The 26,850-nt window shown below is 39.4% G+C and overlaps 1 protein-coding gene across 1 annotated transcript in view; it reads right to left on the reverse strand.

Annotated features, from left to right (window-relative positions):
* AKAP6 (A-kinase anchoring protein 6) overlaps window positions 1-26,850 on the reverse strand; it is a 461,269-nt gene that overhangs the window by 358,818 nt on the left and 75,601 nt on the right. The window contains exon 2 of the mRNA XM_047795625.1: window positions 8,420-8,777. Coding sequence (XP_047651581.1) covers window positions 8,420-8,743 — 324 coding nt within the window. The 5' untranslated portion in view covers window positions 8,744-8,777. The remainder of the gene's footprint in view (window positions 1-8,419; window positions 8,778-26,850) is intronic.

The following is a 26,850-nucleotide window of genomic DNA, read 5'->3' on the forward strand; positions in this document are numbered from 1 at the left end:
CCATATGAAAATATGGGGAGATTCTCCAGAAGGACTGACCAGATTGGCCTTCAAAATAGTTTTACCAGGTGGGTGATATTTTAGCTGCAATCTGGGTTATATGCAGCAGTATTCCCAGAAATAGAAGTTAGGGGTAAGGAGTCAGGAGATTTTCCAGGGAGAGAGAAACCATGTTTCAAGGCATGAATTTCTGAAAGGGCTTGGCTTTTTAGAGGTGCAGGAAAGGAAATGTCAGAAAGAACAGGCCAGCTGGGTCCTGACTATGAAGGAATTGGCAGGCCATTCCCAGGCAATTGGACTTTATCTGAGAGGGCAGCTGGCAGCCAAGAAAGGTAAACACTGCAGTTAAAATATTTTTTAAAACAACATTTCACTCTTGTTATTTCCAGGATGGAGACATAGACACAGGCATAAGGGAGGTAGTCTCTAGGTGATGTTATTTGAAGGACTCTCTCCCCATCTTCTCACTGACATGACTCCCATAATTACAGAAGTAGATTTCTTAGGCCAGTGTGATAACATTAATTCCCTTTGCAGTGACAAAAGTTTGAGCTGCAGCCATTCTTAACACTGTTGTTTGAATTACTTTATAGGACCTTCTGATAGAAATTATGTTTCCGGAAAGAGGAAAACTGTAAGAAGCATTGAAAATTTTCCTTATAATTTCACTCAGGCCATTTCCTTCCTCCTAAACCAATTCTCCAGTGGACCTTATACCCATTCCCTCTTCCTGGGGAAAAGAGCAGGTAACTTTCCATTTTTTAATTTCACATTTTTCTTTTCCATTAAATGATATATTTGGCAAATTTGCCTCATTCAAATAATTAATAAAATTTGTGGTTGAGGTATCACCGAACAATAGAAGCAAAAAGTAGCCTACTTACTAATGGCCATGCTGCTAAAATGAACACAGGAGAGATCTGTATTCTGCTCCTTTTTATTCTACTCACATTTATACAAATATAGTTCTTAGCCCTAACACCCAGTGACAACTGACATATCAGTTCAGTTTAAGCCTGATAAAAACAAGTGAAGCCATAGAGAACCAATAGCCTCTGACTCCCCTGTGGTCTCTCTGGGTCTGTCTCAGCCACCTGGTCTGATGGACTTTTTCTTGCTTCCCACTTCCACCATCCAAGACCAGCCACTCTATGTCAGGAACTGAATATTCTCCTAAGTGTCTCATATCTCTTCCCTTCCCAGGTTACCTGCAAACTTATGCTAAGACCCAGAATTTTATCAAGTTATTCCTATGTTTGTAGATGTTTTAGGACCACTGGATCAAGCTCAGATTCCTCTGAGGCATTCAAAATATTTGTGGTCCTTCAAAATGTGTCTCCACTAAGCTCAATAATGTACCTCATTCCTCATGCCTTGGCTCCAAGAGAAAAGGCCCTTCTGCCTTTCATATTCAAAGCATCCCTTGCTCAAGCTATCTTCTAGGTCTATACAAGGCAGCCTCAGAAAACTGTGCAGGTAAACTGCACAACCTCAAGTGGTGCCAGTCATATATAACCTGCACTACTATAGGTGGGCAGCCCTGAGCCTGGACCTCTCTGTAAAATAATTTCTAGTTCAAAAGTTGTTGTGACAATTAAGTAAGAAACATTTACTTTATTTGGATTTAACTTTTCTTTTGTTATGTAAAAAATTTAAGAGAGTAACATAAGATAGTATATGTAAAGCATAGAGGCTGGTGTCTGGCATGGACTTACTCCCTCTCCCCGATTGCTTTTAGTTCTTTATGAGGTCACTTGAGAAACTGAAAAAATTCAAAAGAGTCATGTAGGAATCTTTGCTCTTGAATAAGTAATTTTAAATCCCGGCTGTCATTTTGGGAGGAAAGGAAGAACACATGGAACAAGCAAGACTATCCAGAAGCCCTGTGCTCAAAAATGTCCCCTTCCGGGGGTTGTCAGCTCAAGCTGAGCATTGGATCACCTGAGGAGTCTTTAGAAGTACTGATGACTAGGTCCCAACCCAGATTCTGATGTAGCTGGTCTACAACATGGCCTGAGAAATAGGCTTTTTAAAGCTTCTCAGGAGATTCTACTGTGGAGCCAAGGATGAGAACCATTGAATCTACGCATGCTGTACCTGGAAATCAAGTGATTTCTTAACATTTTTCATTAAAGATGTTTGTCTCTTGCTCCTCCCACTTCCATATTAAGATACTAGTAGTTCACACCTGAGTACCATTTCATTTTCATTAGATCACGTTTCCCTCTTTTGAGACGTAAAATTTTGAAGTAGGGAGAGTGGGCAAGGTAGCAGCAAATAATGAAGAAGGAAAAAAAGTTCTCTTTCTAGTTCAGGTACTGTGAACACTCTACTCAAAGTGACCTCAGGATTCCTTTTATGTCCTCACTTCCAAAATCTCACATTCCTATTTGAGAAATACACATACGTTGGATCTTAATTGAAAAAAAAAATGAACCCCCACTCTCACATACATTCATCTTAACTGTCTAGTGTAAGAAAACCAGAACTATTATCTTATATTTTATAGCCAATAAAATTTCTCACACCTATACAAGAGTGTGAGGACACTGCACTAAAGTAGAAAGAATGCTAGACTTGAAGCTCAAAAGGCATAGTTTGACTCCCAAGCTGTTGATCAACACTCTAAGCCTTAATTTCTTCATCTCTACTAGGGGATTAAGGTGAGGATTAAATAAAATACTGTAAGGAAAACTCCTGGAACATTACAGGCATTTGATGAATGCTATTGAGCTAAACATGCTCTGGGCAAAGGAAGTGTCAGCTCATATCCTACCTCTGGGGGTTGCCCCTACAAATATCCAACTCAATGAGACCATAAGAAACTGATGGATACTGTTGTTCAGTGACAGTTCATGCTGACATTATTCTAAAAGCATTTTTAAGCAATGAATTCCAATAATACTTCTCTAATCAAAATGCTGATTTCTTCAGTCTTTTGTCATTAGACTCATTTTCAAACCCCTTCATATTTATTACTTTTCTCTAAACCCTGTTTTCAAGGTTTCCTTCAAACTGTGAAGTCTATGATAATCCTCATTTTTCCATGCTTATTAGTGCTAATTCAAAATTATACCAGCTAGAAGTCTACAATCTAGTAGACTTACTGGGCACCTTGACAATTAATGCTCCCATCCCAAGCTCTAAATATCTTAAGTGCATGTGGCTAAGATTCTTGCATACCCAAAGATCTCCCATAATGTGTGTCAGAAATTGCCAAAGTTATTTTGTCCATGTCACTTTTCCCAAGTCTTAACCCAAAGTATTGACATGTATTATAAAACATGTACTAGACCAGAGACTTTTAAATCATCTCCCAAAATCATAATGAAGATATATTAATCATTCAACAATCAAAAAGTATTTATTGAGAACTTGGAGCGTTTGTGTAGGGGGTGGAGAGAGAATTACTCCATAATTAAGACTGATTTTTCCTTATAATTGGGTCATATCTAAAATTAGCCTTCTGAACATTAAACATTCTTTTTATTTCATCCACTTTTATTTGTCAATGATAACTCAAATATCCTTATACAGCCTAGACATTAAGGATAGGAAAAACTTTTCCACTGTTAATCATCATACTGAAACCATACTCTCAGGACCCTTGATGACTAGTATTCAGATTCCCTGAGAGGATACCTCTGAGGAAGACATATCAGCCAAAAAAAGAGATTCCAGCTACAAATCTGGGCTTTGGGAAAATAAAAAAAAAATTAACATCCTCATATACACCAACAGAAATCAGCTTGATTTTCCAGTTTTCTGGGATTTAGTATATACTTTGGGGTGAGGGGCATGGGTGTGCCACATGATTCCATATAAGCACAACAACAAAAACAATGTTGCAAATATTGGCAGCAGGTTCTATTTACCTGCATAATATGTTCCAAAATTAAAGTACATATCAAAGATGTTGAGAAAAGTTGAGAGTGGTCTAAAGCACTAGCTATCAAATTGCTCTGGCCTTGACTCAGAGAAACATAAATTTTACATCATGACCAAGTGTATACCTATAACTAAGTTTCACAAAATAGTATTATCCTACTTCACATAATTCTACTTCATTACATTTAGCTCTTTAGTTCATCAAATTGATTTCGCAACCACTAATGCACTGAGACCTACTTCTTAAAAAATAGCCATCTACAGAGCAAAATGAAAATACTTACTCTCCCCCCCCCCAAAAAAATAGATTATTTTGCCTCCAATCTTAAACTGGCATTTATAAAACTTAAGATATGTTAGAAATTGAACACCACTCAAAGATGTTATAAATTGAATGTTTAAGGCTTTAACACATGGTTTATTGAGATTAGATCCTTCAAGTCACAAACTATTGATGTCAGAACCTTAGATCTACTCAGAGTTTCCTTTATGAATTTCTGAAACTCCTAGGGTGAGTTTTAGATGTACTTGAGAATCAGTTCTGGCTGTTGCTCACTGTCACAGCCAGCAAACCCTAGACTCCACAGCTGCCACTTCGATACAACCTCCACCCCTGCAGGCAGAGCTTGTTATGCTCCAGCAGTGGAGAAACAAAACATTCTTCCCTCCTACACCTGTGGAACAAGGGGAGAGGAGAAGCCCAGGCAGAGAGTCAACTGAGTCCACTAAGGTACACCCACAGCCCTTCCCTTCACTGGTACCCACGCTGCCCAAGAGGCTGCTCAGGACGGGCTCCAGGGCCGGGAACACATTATACCTTTCCCTTCTGCTCAGGGGTAGGCACCTTGCCCCATGATGAAGGTGAATCCTCTTCCAAGAGCCCCACCTTCTCAAGACCTCCATCACCTTCAGTCTGTCAGGCACATCTGATATGACAGCCCCAACAGCGGAGAGGATTCAAGCCTTTTTCCAGCAAGCCCTCCAGACCCCATGTGAGTAGAGGGTATCTGGTTAACTCCAGATGTCAGGCACCTCTCAGTCTGGGTACAGCCTAGTTAGAACATCCTGTAAACAGAGTCTCTGCTCAATGTTGTAACTTTGAGAATCAGGCCCATATCAAAGATACAGATACAGATTTCACCTGGAGAGTCGAATTTATCCCAAGTGGGTTATTTGGGACAGCTGATTCCAGCAGTCATTTCAAGACTTCTATTTGTCATTCAGCCACATGTTTTAGTCTAAGCCTTGCCTCTTTCTGCTATCATGTCTCCAGGGATACAAATAATATTCTTTCTAAGACTGTTAATTAGGAAGCAGAGGTGACTAATTTGCCTATTTAGAACACAAATACATTCACCTAGACTAGAAGTCTCAGTTAAAATCAAATTCTTTTAAGGTTCTTGGTCTTGTTTCCCTGCATGGCACAGCCTCTGAATCCAAAGGATGAGGCAGAGTAGGAGAGGGAGAGTTTCTAAAAATGGTTCAGCTGGTTTCTCATACTTCTTCCTAAAGAATAACTGGAAGCTAAGAAGTAAAATATGGGGATTATATGTGTTTAAAAAACAATGGAAAAAGCTACATAGTATAATATATTGCACTTTTCCATTTTTCAGTATTAAGTTTAGATGTTTTTATTCACCCTCTAGAACAATCACCCCTCCCCATTTTGGGAACTTTATAATAGCGGTTTGTAGTTCATCTGGGATTTACAATAAAAATTCTTGTCTGGAGTTCCCGTCGTGGCGCAGTGGTTAACGAATCCGACTAGGAACCATGAGGTTGCGGGTTCGGTCCCTGCCCTTGCTCAGTGGGTTGACGATCCGGCGTTGCCGTGAGCTGTGGTGTAGGTTGCAGACACGGCTCGGATCCTGCATTGCTGTGGCTCTGGCGTAGGCCGGCAGCTACAACTCCGATTGGACCCCTAGCCTGGGAACCTCCATATGCCGCAGGAGCGGCCCAAGAAATAGCAAAAAGACAAAAAAAAAAAATTCTTGTCTAAGAACTTGGAAATAAGCTTGATAAGAACAGTCTCTGATAGGGATTTCTCCTGTGGTACAGTGGGTAAAGGATTGGGCATTATCACTGCAGCAGCTTTGGTTGTGGGTTGGATCCCTGGCCTGGGAACTCCCACACTGAGGGTGTGGCAAAAAAAAAAAAAAAAAGTAGTCTCTGATAAATTAACTTTAAGATCAGCTCAATAACCAGAAGATGAGCAAAGTTACCCGTAAAGAAAAAGAGTGGTTCTGGGTCCTCTAGCTTATTGACCAAAATCCTTACCAAAGAAAGAGTCAAACAAGGAGACAGAAGAAAGATGGGCACAGCTACCTACAGAAAAAATAGACTCTTCCACATAGACTTCCCAGACAAAATCTCCAGTTTCTGAATCCCTCTCAGACCCTCCCTAATGGGAGAGTGATATCCCAGTGCAGTGAGGCCTGATCCATCCAATGCAATTGTCCTAATTCAATCCTCACCAGCAGGCTTCCTCCTGTGACTTCTGGTGCCAGCCTGCCTATGGGGAGAGAAGGCACTGACCACACAGATTTGGACTTATCTATCCAACTACAGATGTGAACTGAGCTCCCACCAAATACCTGGCCCTTGCCTTGGGGAACAGGGATACTGGAGAGTTGAGGTTCTTAGAGCTGATACAAATCAATAAATAAGGAAACTGAAGCTAGTGATAAGAACCATTACCAAAAATAAGCAGAGTAATGGACTAGATCATTGCTAGGGGAGGAGATGAATTTTTCTAAGAATAGGAATCAGGAATAGCTTCTTTGAGAAAGGGATATTTAATATAAAACCAGAGGGTGAGCCTACCCTGAGCGTTTTCCAAAGCTTTTCTCAACTGCTTCTTTCAAGTTATACAATGACACAAAGGTAGAAGAGACTATGATGACAAGATACAGAGCTAGCACTGTGAAGGGGAGTCTAAGACAAGGCATGTAGACAAGTTAGGTAAAGGCAGCTCCTTTTTTTTGTGCTTGTCTTTCACCAAACATAGCACAGGCCCTGCCTCGCTTCCAACCCCTGCTCCACCCTCTCTCAGGTTTGTGCCTCCAGATATCAGTACTTGGCTGTGCCTCCAGCTGACTGCTTGATGAGGATCCAGAATCTGCCAGGCAAGGCTAGAGGAAGCGTTTCTAGCTAGAGGGAATAGGAAAAGCTGTGAGGCAAGAACTAACCTAACATTTCATTGGAATCTTTAGTTTCAGATCATTTAGTATGAACCAGATTAGGTAGAGGAATTCTCCTTAGTATCTCATCTAACTGACTAGAAATTTACACCAGGGTTTAGGGCCAATGCCTTGATTGGTTATAAACCTGTCTTGCTTTGCTGGTCACTGACCTGAGCATGTATTTCCCTCAGGAAAACAGAAGAGAGGAATGGCTACTGAAAGGCGAAACTCACCATATTTTGAGGTTCCAAGGCCAAAATCTCTATTAATAGGACTCTTTCCTAGCACTTTCGTTTTGTTATTATCAGTCAGGCCTTTTTTTTTTTTTTTTTTTTTGTCTTTTTGCCATTTCTTGGGCCACTCTCGCGATGTATAGAGGTATGGAGGTTCCCAGGCTAGGGGTCGAATCAGAGCCGTAGCCGCCGGCCTACGCCAGAGCCACAGCAACGCGGAATCCGAGCCTCGTCTGCAACCTACACCACAGCTCACAGCAATGCCGGATCCTTAACCCACTGAGCAAGGACAGGCATTGGAGCCCACAACATCATGGTTCCTAGTCGGATTCGTTAACCACTGTGCCACGACGGGAACTCCCAGGCCTTTTTTTTTTAAATCATTTATTTATATATATATTTTTTTTTTCTACTGTACAGCATGGTGACCCAGTTACACATACATGTATACATTCTTTTTTCTCACATTACATGTTCCATCATAATTGACTAGACAGAGTTTCCAGTGCTATACTAGCAGGATCCCATTGCTAATCCATCCTGAAGGCAGCAAAAGAGCTCCAGAAGCCAGGGACATTTTTTAAATGTCTGAACTTTAGATGAGTTGTTATAAAAGCACCTCTGATCTGCATGATGCATTGTACCTGGATGAAAGGACTCATGCTAAAAGGAGAACAATCTTGCCAGAATCCAATGTTTGCCACAAAGGTGTATCAACATCATCATAAGATAATGATTACACACACATTCTCAGTCACCGCTAAGTCTGATTTTTTTTTTTTTCTGCAAAGGTCTTTATTAAACCGTTTGTAATACCTTCTTTACTACTGATTTCTATGACATGCGCAAAAAAAAAAAAATCCCTCCTTTTCTTCCCTCACTTCTCTACATTATCCCCTAAGGTCAGTTTTATTCTAGATATTCAGCCCACAAAGTAAAACCAAGAAAGAAATAATTTTGTCCATGTTCCTCTGCAAGGATAATGGTCTTGAACCTCTAATTCTATCTTCCTTCCTAGGTGTTCTTCATTGAGAATTACGGAACTCAGGCTCTAGGTGCCACAGCTGCCTTTGGATTTCTGTCTGCAATGTACCTGGGCTCAGAGGCTTTCCTTACCTTTAGTTGAACGAGATGCACATCCACATGCTTGCTGTCTGAGTCCTGCTGGACTGAATAGGTTAGGTCCCGGACCCTTTCTGAGGTCATCCGGAGCCAGGTCTCGATCTCAGGTAAGTGGAGGACAATCTTCCAGTCAGCCCCTGTGTGCAGCGGGGGTGGCTTTTCATACTGCTGGTCAGAATCCATGTCCTTCATGGCCTCTTCCCCCTCACCCTGCTCCACTGTGGGTGTCAAGTTGATGGCCATGGGTGAAGCATCAGTAGCCATGGGATCCAGGTCCTGTGACCTCAGGGGGGAAAGTGTCACGCTCATGGTTAACATGGAGAAGTCTAAACCTTACTTCTTTCCAAAACAGCTGAAAGGCAAGAGGAAAGAAGAAAGCAAGAGTCAGGCAAGATTGCCAAATAAAGAAATGATACTTCACAGAAGAAACAGGATTTCTAAATTAAGCCAGATTTCTAAATTAAGAAACCATAGCTCATAACAAAAACAGAAAGAAGTGTTTTGAGTTTCTACCACATAGCCCCAAGAGCCAGCATGTAACAGGAACACAAAACCATGTGGTGTTGCCTACCCCAACATCCATCCTCTCATCCTTAATAACAAAATATGGTTTTCAGCTGAGCATATTCCTGCCAAGAATTTAAAACCACATTCCCTATCACATCCCAGCTGGGTGTGGCCATGTGGCTAAGTCCTGACCAATGAAGTGTAAGAGGAACTGCTGTGGAGAAAACCTGAGATTGCTGCTTAAAGGGAGCTGACTCAATTAGAAAGGACTCCCTTTCTGCCCTTCTGCTTTCCCCTTCTTCTAACCGGTAACCAACTCCACATTGATGGCTAGAGCTCCAGTCGTCATTTCAGACCAGGAGATGGCTTTGAGTGTGCTAGACAGAGGAATGCAGGGCAGGGTGGTAGGAACCTGAGCTCCACATGATGAGGAGCTACGGCATAAGCCCTGGACTGCTGCCCTCGACTTCTTTTACTGAAAAAAAAAAAAAAACTTCTATCTTGTTTAAGCCACTACCATTTTGAATTTACTGATACAGGCGTCCAAACATCATTTTGACTATTATAACCAATACATTTGATACGTGAAATAACAAGAGAGGGAACATGTTCAAATTCACAAAAATGCTGTGCTGAATTCAGGAGAGGATGTTCCTTTCTATGGTTTGTTAAATAAGTAGATATCATATAGTAATTCTAAACCTTACTTTCTTGAAAAGTATGTCACAGATCATCTAGAATATATCTAATTAACTCAACCCAATTTACATTAATATTTGGCTATGTTGAAAATTTTAGAGGCTTCTGGAATTTCAAGTCTAATAAATTCCTCTTAAATATGTAACATTAAAATGTTAATCAAACATGTTAAAAATAACATAAGCTTAAGTCATAACAAAGTAAGGTTTCTTTTAAAGATAAAGTTGATTAGTTTAGCAATGATCTAGCTATGCAATGTATCTTTCTCCTGTAACCAGTCTGATATAAGGTAACAACTTTAGAATCTTTTACATTTAACATTTTAAATAGACATTATTTTTAATTTTAGGAGAAACTTCTACTCAAGGAACTAGGTTTCTTTTCCTTTTACTAGTTCTATATGTTCAAATCTTTTCCTAGTTGTATACATTCAAGTTAGTTAATAGCCCCAATCCCCCAAAGATGATAGGTGGCTGATCAAAATATGAAATTAAGACTGACTGTCAGAAAGTAACCTGTATTTCTTTATACTCTTAAAATTCACTTAATAACAAAAACAAAATTATTTTACCTACAAAAGTGGAGGGGAAAAGGCAAGACAGCTCCCAATTTAACTAGGAATATGTAACTCTTCATACAGGAATAGGCGCAAGGAATAAAAAGACTTGTTAAATTGAAAAAAACCTTAAGAATAAGTTGTTTTTATGACATACTATTTCAAAAGTCTTCCAAAGCTGCAGTGTACTGTCTCTCCCCAACTTCTTGAGCATCTTATATTTTTAAATTAAATGATAAGGGGTTGACAGATGAATTTTTAAAACAAAGGTATTTGCAAAAAGCAAAATATTATGTCATAAGGTAAGTCTATCTCTTTGGTACCTGCCTTAGAGAATGCTTTTAGGCTGCAACACCTTTCTGTACCTGACCACAAGAGGGAGACATCTGTGCCACTTTTTTTTTCTTTTTTTTTCCTTTTTACTGTTTGGCATATGGAAGTTCCCAGGTCAGGGGTTGAATTGGAGCTGCAGCTACTGGCCTATGCCACAGCCACAGCAACACAGGATCTGAGCCAGGTCTGTGACCTACACCACAGCTCAAGGCAACACCAGATCCTTAACCCACTGAGCAAGGCCAGGGATCGAACTCACATCCTTATGGATACTAGTTGGATTTGTTTCCGCTGAGCCATGGCAGGAACTCCCATGTGCCCCATATTTTTAACCACCCTTGCATACAGTTTTTAAAATATCAATAATACTAGGCCTGACTGATTTTTTAAACCAATTAGAAGATACCAAAATTTCACTGGGAGGGACAAAACTCTAGGAAGAGTGAACTACCATACTATTTCTCAAGAAATCATACCCTAGAGTCTCAGCCTCTGATTCTGACTTCCCAAAGCACCTTAAAGTTTTTAATCAGGAGTTCCCATTGTGGCTCAACAGGACAAACCCCAACTAGCATCCATGAGGATGCGGGTTTGATCCCTGGCCTCGCTCAGTGGGTTGGGGATCTGGCGTTGCTATGAGCTGTTGTATAGGTCACAGATGCAGCTCAGATCCCGCGTTGCTTTGACTGTGGTGTATGCTGGCAGCTATAGGTCGGATTCAACCCCTAAAAAGATGAAACAAAGAAAGAAAGAGAGAGAGAGAAAGGGAAGGGAAAAGAAGAAAGAAAGCAGAGTTATCCAAACCAGAAAATGAAATGGCAGAGCAGCGTTCAATGAACTGTTTCATCAACACCCATACACTCACTCACCCCCAGGACCCTGCCTTAGAGCCCTGGACAACTGAAAAATGATGCTTTGTCATTGTGTTTTCTCTGAAACCCCTAAATCAAGTCAAGACTTCCTCTGAAATACATATCCTACTATAGGCATATCCCACATACAAGAGAATTGGCTCAGTGCAATTTATGTCCTATTATACATGTCTATATATACCATCAGACTGCACACCAGGCAGTTCTGTGTGATTTGGAGCAAGACACTCCACATTTCTGGGTCTCAGTTTCCTCATTTGTAAAATGACAAAACTGGACTAAATGATCAATAAGATCCCATTTGACCATAAGAAGCTGTGATTACACAGGGTTATTTACCCAGAGATTTCTAAGCTATGGGAAGCATCCTGCCTATGCTGAGAACTATGTAGATACCAAGTGACAGACCTCCATTTTGTCAAAGCACACCAACAGCGGCAATAGATTAGACCTACCTGAAGGAAAGAATGAATTATTACCATGTAAAAACAGTTTGTCCATCATTATTTCTATATTACATGTTGCTAATCCTTCTCAGAGGAATGAATATGGGAGATTCTCCCTCTCTGGGAGTTTGCATCTAAGATTTATCAATCTTAAGATGATGTGGTTATACACAGATGTGGTTGTAAGGTCAAAGAAATCTTATATTCAAGCTGCCAAGGCAAAATTTTCCTGCATCTACAAAATTTCAACCTGCATGTGATGTTCCCATATTTAGCTGATTGGACTATAAGCAAGAGGTCCATAACCCAGAGAAGTGAAGCAAAGCAATGCTTTACTCAAGTTTTATTTCAACTTCTGTTTATTTACTTTCCTTCACATGTAGCTTGGCCTCTGGGGAAGGAATACCATAACTGTCACAATAGCAGAGCAAGCCCAGGAATTGGCATAACATTGATTAATTATCTGTTTATATGGAAAATAATTACTATAAACATTCAATTTTCAACTCTAGTAGTTCATATTTAGATGTACCACCTATGGATAAGCAACCTTTATTTCTGATTTTCACAAAATCACATCTCATTTCCAAGATAACCTAAATACTTTAAAGGAAAACTGCCTCATATTGCAGGGATTTACAATAATAATCTTTGTGGATATTTTTCCTATCTTTATCACGACTATTTAAGCTTGTTTTCTCATGAAATTAATTACTTCATTTGAATGCAAGCAAATATAGGAAATTTAGCACAACTCTATACATTTATTCTAAATTTTTCTTTTACAAGGGTTCTTGCAATAAGATTCCTTTCTAATCACAGAGAAATTAAAAAAAAAAAAAAAAGAGCCAGTAGACAACAACTTCTGATGATGTAAATTAAAGCACTGATTGAAGTGCATACAGGCACCCACCGGGGTAGAACTTTGGCTCCAAAGCTGCAAAAGAGGAGTGATTAACCACTTTCTGGAACACAATGACCTGCCCTTCTCCTCCCCCCATCAAATGCTTATCTGTGGCCACCTTTCCAGCATTAGAGATAATCCCACCTTTATCCCAGCTGCTGTTAAAAATAACATAGATCAAATCCTTTCCTTTCCACAAATCCAAAGAAGATTCAACATTTCAAGTGAAAAAGCCAAAAGCAGTAAAGATTTTAAAGCTTTTTTTTAAGTTCTGGGAAGGCTTTTCTCACCACACTCTATCATCCCACAGAAAGAGAAGAAACATACAGTGATTGCTTACTAACATGGACTGGTGCTGCTACCTCCCTGAGAGTCTGCAAGTTTTGAGCAGAAACCTGTCGTTAGTAGAACACGTTTGATTTGAATAAGACATGTAAATCAGGAGCAGTTTCTTCTACCAAACTAGGAAGCAAAAAATGCAGCTACACACCCATCAAAGCTGCCCACTTCTTCCTCCCATCTCTTTTGATTTTCTCTCTTAAATAAAATAATAGAAAAGTCGGAAACCTACCGACTGTACTCACTGTAAATGCTTTTCTCCCTAAAGGTCCTTCAGGATTAAGCATCTGGCTCCTCCTTCTCTCCCCCCTCGGGTTCTCTGCTCATAGCCAAATAAGATAAAGGCCGGTATCAGGATTGCTTCATGCCATCAGGACACTGGCGAGTCTGCAGGGCACCAGCTTCATACACCCTTAGTGGCCTAAATGTCTTGCAAAGAGAGGGCTACTCCGCTGTCCCTATTTGAAAGCTAATGTATAAGCTCCAGGCTTGTACAGTTACAGGCAGGCTTTTTGCAAACAAGCGGTGATAAGTGAGCTGAGAAAAAGGAGATAGTTGCCAAAACAAGATCACTATGGAAAAGTGTATTTGGGTGGACAGAGCACATCCGGGCCTGATTCAGAAGAACTAAGACCGTATACCCTAAAACTGAGCAATCCTAAAGCATAATAAATTAATAAATGTATAAATTAATAGTCCTATATTAACACAACCAGCTGACAAGCCAATCTGAGTTGAATGCATTCAAGCTCTCTCTCTCTTTCCTTAGGAAGAAACTGGTCTTTACAAAAAGAGCATCTTCATGTGTACAGTTTGAGAGGTGGTCTGATCATCATGTAAATCAACCCCAAGCCTAAATACTTGCTCTCAGTCTTTCTGTGCTTTGCTTATTCCTCAAAAACAAGTGAGAAACTAAAGAATAATTCCAGCCAATTTAACAAATCTGCTTGCTACAAAGTACATATTACAAAACTGAGGTAGAGAAAATTAAGCTAGGCATCACTAAGTGTCCTTTTTTCTTCCACTTCATTTTTGTTTCTTTCATATCCTTTCATAATCACACTTCACAGAACCTATTCATGGAGACACTGCATTTTGAAAGGGGGAAATAAGTTCCAGTGGAATGTTTTGATTTTTGTCTACAGTTAGCTCTCAAGCTTTGATTGCATTAGGGAAAAATAAATGAACTCAAGAGGTGTGCCCTGCATCTGATTCCAGGACTCTAAAATTGAGCTCTGCAAAGAAAACACAAAAACAAGCTTAACAAATTGCTTAATGAAATGTCGCGGTCTACCCAGATGAATGAGGCTCTAATTCATCACCTAGTTTTAAATCTTGCTGCCTGTCTACCTCCCTGGCCTCCTGTGAGGTCAAGGGTTGGGAAACTTTAAATGGCTTTAAGCTCTTTAAGAGGAGAGCCAAAGAATTACTACCAAGTATTAAGTAAATTTGTACTTAGGGGGAAAAAAGAGAGGATGGCTTTTGTAAGATGCTCCCAAGGAAGTTTCCATAATCAATGATTCCTCCTTCTCCTTGGCCCGCTTCTCCTCCCAGCCAAGAGCCTTCCAGCACTCAGCTGGAGGAACACTGTCAAGTGAGATCAGTGTGGTAACCCAAGATGAGGCTCACTTTCTAATCCTCCTGCCATAAGAGAGCAGCCTGCAAGTGGATATCAGAGAGAAGAAAAATCTCAAGCTTTAAGTGCATGAGACCGGGGACCAGCGAGGGGGGCAAACACAGCATGTAAATTCAAAAGATCTTCTCGGTATTATCACTGCGGTTTCCGTCTACCCTTTTCCCCTTAAACATATCCTTTGTGTATGGCTGTCTCCCCAGGCAAATGGCTGATGACATCTTGCTAATCACACAGAGACCATCCATGCACCCTCTCTCAGGTCTCCCCTCCATCACTGCTAACTCCCTCCCCCCAAAGCTTAGAGTCTTCTGTCAGCCAGAACACACTTCATCAATCATCGTCCTCACTCCACCCCTCCTCCCACTTCCCCCGCCTCTGATAATTCAGATCCTTCTGCAGCATGGACACCCAGACTGACTCAGCCCGTCATCGCATCTCCCGTGCCTTCTTTCCCCCACTGCAGTGGTCAGTTTGCATCACTCAGAGATTCACTTGGCTGCATCATCTCTCACCTGAGAATGGTGCCCATGGTCATGAATGTATGGATCTGGACTCAATGACGCTGAGTGTTCACACTTCTTACCCCCACCCCAAGTTGCTAATCACCTTTAAGCATTAGGAAGCCACCTTTCTGTTTTTCAAGAAAATGTCTTGGGAAGCACTGGATTTGTAAAACTCTAATGTATAATTTATACAGTTGTTACTTTTGTTGATGCTATTAATACAAAGAAAATGAAACAAGAGTCATTTCAAATTAACTGACATTACAGGAGAAGCAACTCTATATAAGGCAGTGTCTTTTTAGGGCCTCGCCCGCAGCATATGGGAGTTCCCGGGCTAGGGGTTAAATTGGAGCTGTAGCCACTGGCCTATGCCACAGCCACAGCAATACCAGAATCAAGCAATACCAGAATACTGTGACCTACACAAGCTCAACGGCAACACAGGATCCTTAACCCACTGAGCAAGGCCAGGGATCGAACCTGCATCCTCATGGTTAATAGTCAGCCACAATGGTAATTTCAAGGAAATTATAAGTTAATGGGGACAATTTCGCTCCCTCTACTCTCCCTTCCGTACCATGCTCACATACATGTGCGCGCGCACACACACACACCCCTACTGATACCATTACACAGGCAGGATGTGGGCAAAGAAAACCCTGTGAAGCCTCAGTGAAGAGGAATTAATCATAGATGAAGGAATGATAAGGGAGAACCTTTACTGAAGAAGGAAACATATGAAATAACCTTGTAAAAATGAGTATGACTTAGAAGACAGGCAGAAGTAGAGGGAATGGGGAAAGAATTCCAGGCTGGGGGAACTACACGGACAAAGACACCTCAACACCAAGAAGCTGGGAGAATCAGCAAATAATTCAGTGTTGAGAGGAATTGGGAGCTTGGGGAACCAGAAACAGATAAGCCTTCAAGGTAAATTGCAGCCATGTTATAAGAGGGTTGTGAACATCAAGCTGTGGAGTTTGGAATGAATCTCATAAGCATCAGAAACTCTAAAAAGACTGCAAAAGAAGAGAAAGAATTATAGCTGTGTGCTAGAATGAGAAAGAAAAATCAATATGTAAATTCTTATCAAGAAAATGAAATGAGAAATCAGCATTATGAGAGAATCAACATTTTTCCAGGCAGATTTCATTAATATAAAATATAACCTTTAAAACTTCTTTACAGCCCAGAAAAAAGAGAGAGATGGATTGAGATGGGGGAACTAACTACAAGTCTGACTTTTAGATCAAAGTGATTAAATGAGTTCTGTGCTCTGTCTACCTACTCCATTAAATATAAAAAGAATTCTCCACTTTTAGCTCTCCATTAAACCTAAGCATTGTAGATTTGAAGCGGAAAATTTTTAGGATCATTTTATGCAGTGTTTTCACTATTTTTCTTGTTCCAAATTTTTTAAAAATTAATTTAAAAGTAATATATATTAATTCAAACACTGTAAAAATAGATATGATTGAAGTAAAAAGATTCTCCTCGATCCCATCCCTGGTCAATAAGGGGTAAGAGGCTATTTAGCTTTTGTGACCTCAAATACATAAAGTAGAAAGGAAATGAACCCTAAAAGAAAAGTCACTTTTTCAAGATCCTATAGCCTAAATTAGTTATCTCTATGAATGAAGCAATAGAGAAGTGTTTGCTAATTCAGTGTTTATTTGCCAGGTATTAAGAGGTATTCTATAAAAAGTTGACAAATAAATTGAGAACGTGCTGGGCAATTGCTGGGATGAGATAGCCAAGTGAATATATATATACATACATAATTTTGCTCTCCGCAGAAACCCACTAACACTGCTATGAAGGGTTTTTTGGTTTGAGGTTTTTGTTTGTTTGTTTGGTTTGTTTTAAGTATATGCACTCAAGAATGGGAGGAAAAACCCTAATATTTTTGGAAGCTGAAAATTAAATGAACAAATAATAAATGCCTTAGCCAACACAAGAAAACTATATCCTAAACCAGCAGCACGGAGAGCGAAGAACCAACTTGATTTTACTTCAGAATCCTTTAAATATTTTGAAATTGGTGGAGTCAGGTACCTCTGGAATTGGAGATGGAAATGAATGTAGTGAAAAACTAATTTTACCCAAAGAAAAGTCTGGCCTTTGTCCCAACTCCTGAGTGGTAACCTCTAAACTCAGGGAATTTCCTAAGTGATAGGATCATGGTGGGCCCCTCAGATGACACCTGATAGTCCACACTAACAAGGTAACACACCTCTAGGAGGCCAGCCACACAGAAAGAACATTCATAGCATTAGAGGGTTAGGGCTTTGGGCAATCAATCATGCCTAAGTCATGAAGCCCCAATAAGGACTACGGACACTGAAGCTCAAGCAAACTTTCCACACATCAAGGACAAGAGGGTAATGCATCCCTAAGAACATGAAAGCTTTGTGTTTGCAAATGTCTCAGTCACAGGTTCCGCCCTATGTGTTTCCTCCTTTGGCTGGCTCTGATTTATATCCTTTTGGTATAAGAAAACTACAGTCATAGTTACAGCAAATTTATCATTAGCTGGTATGATGTGAGGAAAGTCCTGGAGACCCCTGAACTTACAGCTGGTGTCAGAAGTCTCGGACAAATGAGGCAGCTTGGAGGACTGTACAACATAACCTCAAGTTTGGCCTAACTGGGTAAAGGGGTAATGATATGTTGAGAAGATTAATTCTAATCGAAAAAACATTTAGTACTCCAGGTCTTCCCTTATTCTGTGTTGCTGGGTAGTTGCTTCCACTCCAATTCTGGAAGAAGACTAGAGGTTTATTGTCCAGAAAGAATTAATCAAAAGGTCTCTGGACATAGGGACACTGGGCACTGTTGAGGATAGCAGTACCATGAAAATAGGGAATTAAGATGGGCATTCTCAGTGCTCAGAAGACTCTGAGTGCTCAGAATTCTGAGTGCTCAAAAGTGTTCATTCTGAGACTCTCGCTCCTCTTCCCCAACTGGACTCTCCAAAGCCTTTACCCTCCAGTTAGGAGAATAGAGATCCCCCTCTCAAGGAGATATGATCATTCCAAGACATAATGCTAAAATCTAGCATATCCAGATCACCCTACAATGACATTCAGTCAATAGGCCACCCTCATGCTCGGAGCATTCAATCAGCTTTCCAGTCTTCTACTCCTAAATATTAGGCAGTCAAGGATTATCAGAGATTAAGGAAAAACTCTAATTTGGATTAACAGTCTCAAAGCAAGCAAACAAAAAACCTCAACCTGGAGGAAACAGATTATGAGAGGAAAAAATGATTTTGGTGAAGAAGATGCCAACTAAAAATTGGCACTCGTCATCTGTCTCTGCAAGGATTAAATCACAAGCCGCTGCAACCCCCCTGACCTTCAATACCCCTTGAAAGGAGTTCAGGATGGTGATCAGGAATGAGGCACTCTGTGCTCTAGGAAAAACTGGCAGAACAGGCCTTCAGATAGATATTTTCAGAAGATTTTATGAGCCCAACCGTTGCATCTCCTCATATCTAGAAAAGCACTGAAAAGTCCTTCATGGTGACATCTGCTCCTTGTGACTAGCAGTAACCTTCATGAGACCAGGGGCAACCTTCTGTAAAAATACCTGCTTGATTGCATGCATTTCCCCCTTCACCAAAACCACATATATGTTGACCTTTCCCTCCACCCCTTTGGAGCAGTTTCTCAGAGCTCTCTGAAATGCTGCTTCCCAGGATACAGTCCTCAGTTTTCCCCGAAATAAAACTTAACTTAGAACTCTCATATCGTGCATTTTTTCAGTCATCAAAGAAAAATTATCAGAGATATTTTATCCACAAAACAAAAACAGAACTTTATTTTTTAAAAGTAAATATTAATAGACAAAAAAAAAAAAAGAACATGATAGCAGAAAGGGAAATCTCAGTACAATGGCTGAAAATAAAGTTGAAGAAATCTCACAAAAAGTAAAGCAAAAAGATAAATAGAAATTAGGAGAGAAAGATAGTTAGTGACCAATCCAGGAGGTCTAACATCTTGAGAATAGGAGTTCTTGAAGGCAAAAGTAAAGAGAAGGGAAAATATCATTAATGAAGTTTTTTAAGAAAATGAAGGACATGAGTGTCTAGATTAAAAAGGGCTACCTAGTGTAAGAAAATTGACATATCTCATGGGACTTTATTTGAAATCCCAGAATATTAAGGAAAATAAGATTTGGGTTAGAGGTAGAGGCATATACAAAGAATTATAAATTAGATTGCTTTGGATTTCTCAACAGTAACTGTGATAGTATGAATTACCATAAAAGTATATATTTGGTTTTTGTCTCCTCATTTCTGTCACAGAACTCCTAAAACTCTTGTAATGTCCTAAGCAAAAGAGCAATGAGAGTATCTTTTGTTATAGTATTTGGTCTTTTGTCCTCAGTTACTGAAATAGCTCCAGAGCCATAATGGGGGAAGGAGTGTCTTGTTTACAGCAAGCCCCTCTCAACTACACCTGAGTTTAGGTTAATGGGGTGGCTTTTGGAAAGGATGGGGGCTGGTTGCCAGAGAAACCAATCACAGCTAGAGGGTTGGAAATTTTGGTCCCACCCCAACCTCTGGGGAGGAGAAAGGGCTGGAGGCTGAATCAATCACCAATGCTATTGACTTAATTAATCATGCCTATGCAATAAAGCCTCCATAAAAAACCAAAAGGACAGAGTTTGGAGAGCCTCCACGTTGGTGAACAAGAATCCACACAGTGGGTAGGTGATGCACCCCAAACACCAGAGAGAAAGAAGCTCCTGTGCTCCAGACCCTTCTGGACACTGCCCTATGTATCTCTTCATCTGGCTGTTCATTTGTATCCTTTAATATCCTTTTAAACAAACTGGTAATCTAGTAAGGAAACTGTTTTCCACAGTTCTGTGAGTAGTTCTAGCATATTAGGTGAACCTGAGGAGGGGATCGTGGCAAGCAGAGGAGGAAATTGATTTGCAGCCATTCAGTCAGATGCACAGGAAACCACCTGGATTTGCAATTGGCACCTGAAGTTGGTAGGGGGAGGGGGATACTTGTGGGACTGAGCCCTTAATACATGGGATCTGACACTATTTTCAGGCAGACAGCGTCAAAATTGTGTTAAATTATAGCACATCTAGCTGGTATCGTTGAATTGCTTGGTATGGGAAAAACCACCACACATTTGGTGATCAGAAATGCCAAAAAGAAAGAATATTGAGAGCAGAAGAGGGTGTTTTCCCATATGTTGGAACTAGAACATAGAAAGCTAGAAGACAATTGTTTTCCTAAGAAGGAAAACAAGCTCTAGCATATAATTGCCTACTGAGAAAAGGACAGTTTGATAAACAACCAAATGTGAGGAGAGAACAAGAGACTATTTTCCAGACATTTAAGTTCACAAAAAAAGCAACCTCCCACACACTTTTTTCAAGAGATACCAGAGAAAGAGGAATGGGATGCAGAAAACAGACAACCTAGCACCCCAGAGTGATGAGGAAGAGAAATCTCAGGGTGCCAGCTACGTACTAGCACAAGGAAGGCATCCAGTCCAGATTGGAACAGGTCAGAAGGCTCCCAGAAAGACTCTTCAAAACAGATGACACTGAAAGAAAACCTGATGTGAATGAATACACTTAGAAAAGATTTACTGATCTAGTGGAGAACTGGGGGTTATATTAGAGATAAACACATATGAAACTAAGCAAAAAAACAACCATAAACTCTAGGAGAAAATTAAAAGGTACATAAAAATAGAAGAAGAATCATATCATTCTATGTGGTTTAGCTAAAAAAAATGCATTTACATATTTTTACTATAGACACTAAATGTTGGTATAATCCAAATCACACCATAATTTCACAGGAAGGACTGGAGGGTAGGAACAGTGTGTGTGCACTCACGTGAATGAGTGCCCGTGTGAGAGAAAGTGTGCAAGAGAGATATGGGATAAGGGAACAAGCCAAATAAATTCTCATATTTCACAGTGAGAAGTCAATAGATAAAAATAAGAGAAAAATACTCAGGAAGTAGCTATGCACCATTCTATTGTTTTAGTTAAGATGGAGGTAGTTACCAAAAGAATCATTTAAAAGATGAAAAATGGTTGCCTCTGGAGATTAAGAAATGGAAAGGAAAGTCTGGGGACCAATGTTTGTCTTAAATGTTCAAACCATTTGACTTAAGTATTTGTATGTAAACATAAAACTTAAAAATATCTAGATTTAAAAAATGAAAGACGGAGTTCCTTGATGGCCTAGAGGTTAATGGTTAGGTGTTGTCATTGCCGAGGCACTTCCATCCCTGGACTAGAAATTTCCGCATGCCAAAGGTGTGGCCATAAAAAGAAAAAAGTTTATTAATTGCAGGACAGGGCTTTAATACTCTCAGGTACACTGAGAATATCTGCATAGGGAGCAGGAATATAGGGTGCATTAGTTGTCAATCTTATTCGACTAAAGTAAAATAATTACTTTTTTTGTTTTGAGTAGAGAATGTCACAAGACTGGAAGGGACACCTAGTTAAAATGCTAAATTTAAAACTACCTATCTTCCTGTTAAAACACCATATTTTAAAATATAAAATGCTTACTGTGATCAATTCAATAATGTTTTATTTGTCTCAAATAATTCCTTAAAGAAATAGGTGCTTCCTATGAACTAAATCTGATCTTGTGATGAAAGCCACAGGTGATTAAGTGATCTGATTGAAGGTTAGGTGGTTTCATTATTTGTCCCACAAGAAGATATGTTCTGGAATGAATAATTTTTTTTTCTGAAGGCAACTGAATCAGACTGAAATATGAAATTATGAACTTAAAGTCCTTCAAGTAATATTACATTTGTTTTTACTGTTCAAGCTGTAATATGAGAACACATCAAATAACTACCCACACTGCTGTCCTTTCATAAATAGAAGGCATTTTATGGGTGATGAACTCTCATTAAGAGCAAGATTTTCAAAAGCATTATTTCCCATTCACCATTATTTCCAAATCACCCTAACCTCCCGGACATGCAAAAAAGATTTTCTTTAGAAGATTCTGATATCAGATTTAAAAACACTATTGGAGACAGGCTCTTAATAGCCAAAGGTCTGATCTGATCAGAGACCCTCCGAATATTCTTTGGTACAAAATAATAATTAAAGATATGGTATTATATCTGCTTTTCAAAGAAACAAGTTTTTCCAAAGAAACTATTTTACATTGGTTTTGCTTAAAATGAATCAAGCTCATCAAATACTGTCAAGCATTTCTGCCCATCTAGTCATCTATCTAAATTGAAGGTGGGCATCTGATAAAGTACAAATTGGTGTTTTAAAAAATAATTCCTAGAACAAGTAGAAGTTCTATATTATGGACCTGCAAAGAAAAATAAAATATATATTTTCCAGTGAAAAGCAGATAGTACAAGCCCATATTTATTTTTGTTCTGTGTATGCTGACAGATGAAAACAGCATGGGCCATGGACCAGCTTAGCATAAATTCATGAATTTTTGTCTTTTTCTTAATAAACTACTTATTATTCTCTTGCTTAAGGAAATAAATAGCCATAATAGAAAGTGCTGAGTAAGAGCTACTGACTTAAAAGCCTCTAAAAAGAAATTAGCATATCCTTCTTCAACCCTAGAAAATTAGATCGAATACTACCAGACGCTTTGCCAGATCTTCCTTTCAGTAGAGAGAAAAAAAATATTCCGTATTTTTAAAATGTAAATGCTCCTCTAAATCATGTTTCAAGAAACCCCTACTCCCTCTCCTCTGCTGTAAGACAGCTAAAGTCTAAGCTGAAAGCAAAAACCCTCCAGCCATTAGATTTTATCACTTACCACTAACCAGGTCTAGCTGTGGTGTGGGAGAGAGCAGCAGTTTCCCAGAGAGGTCATCATTGCTGAGCCCTTCACTTCTTGCTCTCCTGAGCCTGAGATACTTTATCATCAAGGGCAGGAGTACCTGGCAGGCATCCAAGAATGATCCAGATGCTTTAAAGCTGACTAAGCTTTTTATTTTAATTTTTCATATCTTTCTTAGCAACAGTTACAACTGATATGACACTCAGAAACAGTTGCTCCTTCTCCAATAAGCTCAGGATATCATCCATTTATAATTTTTCAATTAGTGCCTCATAATCATATCATACATCACATGACACAGCTATTTTGGGTCTTACTTAGTCATTTACAGTCAAATACAAATGAACCTCAGACAAATTCTGCTTGTCATAGCTTCTATTCATTGTGCCCTTTGCCCTGATCTCCTCATCAGTAATAGTTCCATATGATTCACTCATTTGGATACTCAATGTCCTTTAAACAAATTTCTTCAACATGAAAAGTTATTTCATATGATTGAAAATGAACAATTATTTCATTAATATGCAGTGACAATTTTTAAAATGAGAATATTTGGAATGATCATTTAGTTAAACTAGAGTCCATGACATAAGAGTTTCATTTTACTTCATTTTTGAACATTATGTAAAAAAAACAGCTGAGAAAATATAGTTTTTCTTTGCTTCCACCATAATGTGCAAAATAACAGGAAGAAAACAGATTTAGAGAGATTTATAAGGAAACAGGAATATTTTGGCCTGATGGTTTTATGTACAACATTGATTAACAAAAACAAAGGTATTTAATGAGCATCTCATTTTGTACAACACTTTCCTGGGTGCTGGGGAAGACAAGTGAATCAACACTTGTTGACCCTTCACCTTCCAGAAACTTCAGGTCCAGGAAAGGAAGAACGAGTAGCTTCTATGTGTACTTACTTCTCAACTGAACTATAAAGAGAGAAAAGTTGATAGGGTGGAGAAACAGGGATCTTGAACATAAAAAGTCTCTGTATTCTTTTAATGAGCTTTATTGAGATAAAACTGACATGTAAAAAACTGTGTATGCTCAAGTGTACATGATGATTTGATACATAAAAAGAGTCATACTGTGTTAATATTAATGCACAAAGACTATGATGAGTGTCACATTATATAGAGACATGACATGTCATTTAATTTACTTTCAAAGGATGAAAAAGATTATAAACTCCTTAAAAGCAGGAATCATTATGACACAGTTTTGCATTCTACATATTGTCTCACTCAGACCCTTCTGCATAGCAGGCATGTGATAAACATGCATTGAAAATATGAGTGAGGAGTTCCCATCGTGGCGCAGTGGTTAACGAATCCGACAAGGAACCATGAAGTTGCGGGTTCGGTCCCTGCCCTTGCTTAGTGGGTTGGGGATCCGGCGTTGCCGTGAGCTGTGGTGTAGGTTGCAGACGCAGCTCGGATCCCGCGTTGCTGTGGCTCTGGCGTAGGCCAGTGGCTACAGCTCCGATTGGACCCCTAGCCTGGGAACCTCCATATGCCGCGGGAGTGGCCCAAAGAAATAGCAAAAAGACAAAAAAAAAAAAAGAAAATATGAGTGAGTCAGGGAGGGAGGGAGAGTTTGAGTACAGGAATGATTCAGCTAGTGAGGAAATAAAGGCTTTATATGAATAAGCTGGTAGACAATTGTGCCTCATTTGCTACATTTTAAGTAAGTGGCTATTAAATAGCTAAAAGATTAAAAAAAAAAAAATCCAGAGATGCTGTAAGTAATATTGGCAAATGTTTCATTTTACTTTTGTTTTTTAGTAGCAGGAGAAACTTTTGAGGGAGTACTCAATCCAGACCTTATGTCACAAAAATCAAAATAATAAACCTCTTTCCTTACCAAGGGTGGGGGGCGGGGGGGGGGGAGAGCTATTTCTGGTATTTCTCCTGGTATAGGCAGGCAAATGGAGCAGTCAGTATTACAGAAAACATAGTGGAAAAGAAAAAATTATTTTGTATTTCTGGGGGCGATAAGAAGTCAAATGCTCTCATTAGCCTCTGCTCCCTCTCAAAATCCCACAAAAAATATCCCTAAAGGAATATTTTAAAAACAAGGAGAAGAAAGAGAGATAATAATGGCAAATGAATATTAGAAACAAGAAAACAAATGGCCAAGAAGTAACTGACTTAAACAGATCTAAAGGCTAAATCTAGCAGTGAGGAAACAGAGCCAACTCCATTTATATTTGGAGCCCCTCAGATACCCCAGAATTGATGACATCTTGTTGCCCTGGACGTGGGGAGAGGTGAGCCTAAATGTAGGATAACTGCCTAAAAGCCAATTTAAGAAGCTGCTAGAACCCCAGATACCCTCCACTGGGAGTCTGCCTCCCTCTGGAGAGAAGTGAATGGAGAGTCTCTGGACTAGAGGATACAAACACAAATGAAGGCGGGATACCACACCCTAAACTGAGGAATTAGGTCAATACATACCTATTGAATGTTCAGATCTCAGCTCTTCTTCCACTCAGAACCCAGAATGCTATCTGCCCAGACTTACCCTCCAGTTAGGAAGTTGGAATCTGATCAGATCTGAAGGAAAGACCTAAAGATATTGTGAGGGAGGCTATTCCATCAATAAATAGCCCAATTCACCCTATAATAGGATTTCTCAACCTTGACACTCCTGACATTTGGGACCAGGTAATTCTTTGTTGTTATGGAGCTGACCTGCCCATTGCAGGATGTCCAGATGTCAAGAGCACTCCCAGCTTTCCAGTGATGACAATCAGAATGTCTTCAGATAGCATCAAATGTTCCCTAGAGGCAAAACCACTCCAGGTGGAGAACCTCTGCCTTACAGTGAGGCTCACAGTTGACATGCCCCCCCCACCCCACATACCCAGAGCTTCAAATCAGCTTCTTGTTCATTTTGTTTTGTTTAAAATTCTGGCCACACCTATAGCATGTGAAAGTTCCTGGGCCAGGGATCAAACCCGGGAAACAGGTGTAAACAGAGTCACAGAAGTGACAACACCAGATCTTTAACCCACTGAGCCATGAGGGAACTCCCAGATCAGCTTCTGAAACATTAACTGCAACTATATATGGGTGCATATAGATACACCTGTAATCTTTGCTCGAATTAATTAACCATTTAGGAAGCATAGTGTGGTTTAGTTCTCCTCAACTAAAACTATTTTATTCTTTATAAGATCTAAACTTTAAAAAAAAAAAAAAACTTTTTAAAAATATAGGATCCAGCATTGTCACAGCTGCAATATGGATCACAAGTGCAGCCTGGATCTGATCTCTGGCCCAGGAACTCCATATGCTGTGGGACAGCCAAAAAGAAAAAAAAAATCTAAAGATAAAAGTTTCTCCTCAAAATTTAAAAGTTAAAAAAAAAAAAAAAAACTACTAACAACTTCTACCTATGGGAAATGAACTGAGGTTTACCTTATAAAATTCTAAATAGCTTGTTCCTTCTTACTCAAGGAACATTTATTACCTTAATCATCATCATCTTCTTCTAAAAATATCATCATTTAATGTGAGAAAGAAGAATGTGCACATGTATGTGTGACTGAGTCACCTTGCTGTGCAGTAGAAAATTGACAGAACACTGCAAATCAGGTATAATGGAAAAAATAAAAAATCATTATAAAAAAACAAAAAATAAGAAATAAAAATATTACCATCCACAATCAAGAAAGGTAGGTAAGTCTAGTATATTCTCCTGAGGACACCTCTAAGGTTCCGGCCTTTAAGAGATGTGCATCTAACATCAGTTTGAACATGTGGAATTTTATTACCTTTCACACCATTAACTACTTTTAATG

This window comes from Phacochoerus africanus, chromosome 9 (assembly GCF_016906955.1).
Source record: "Phacochoerus africanus isolate WHEZ1 chromosome 9, ROS_Pafr_v1, whole genome shotgun sequence".
Lineage (NCBI taxonomy): Eukaryota > Metazoa > Chordata > Mammalia > Artiodactyla > Suidae > Phacochoerus > Phacochoerus africanus.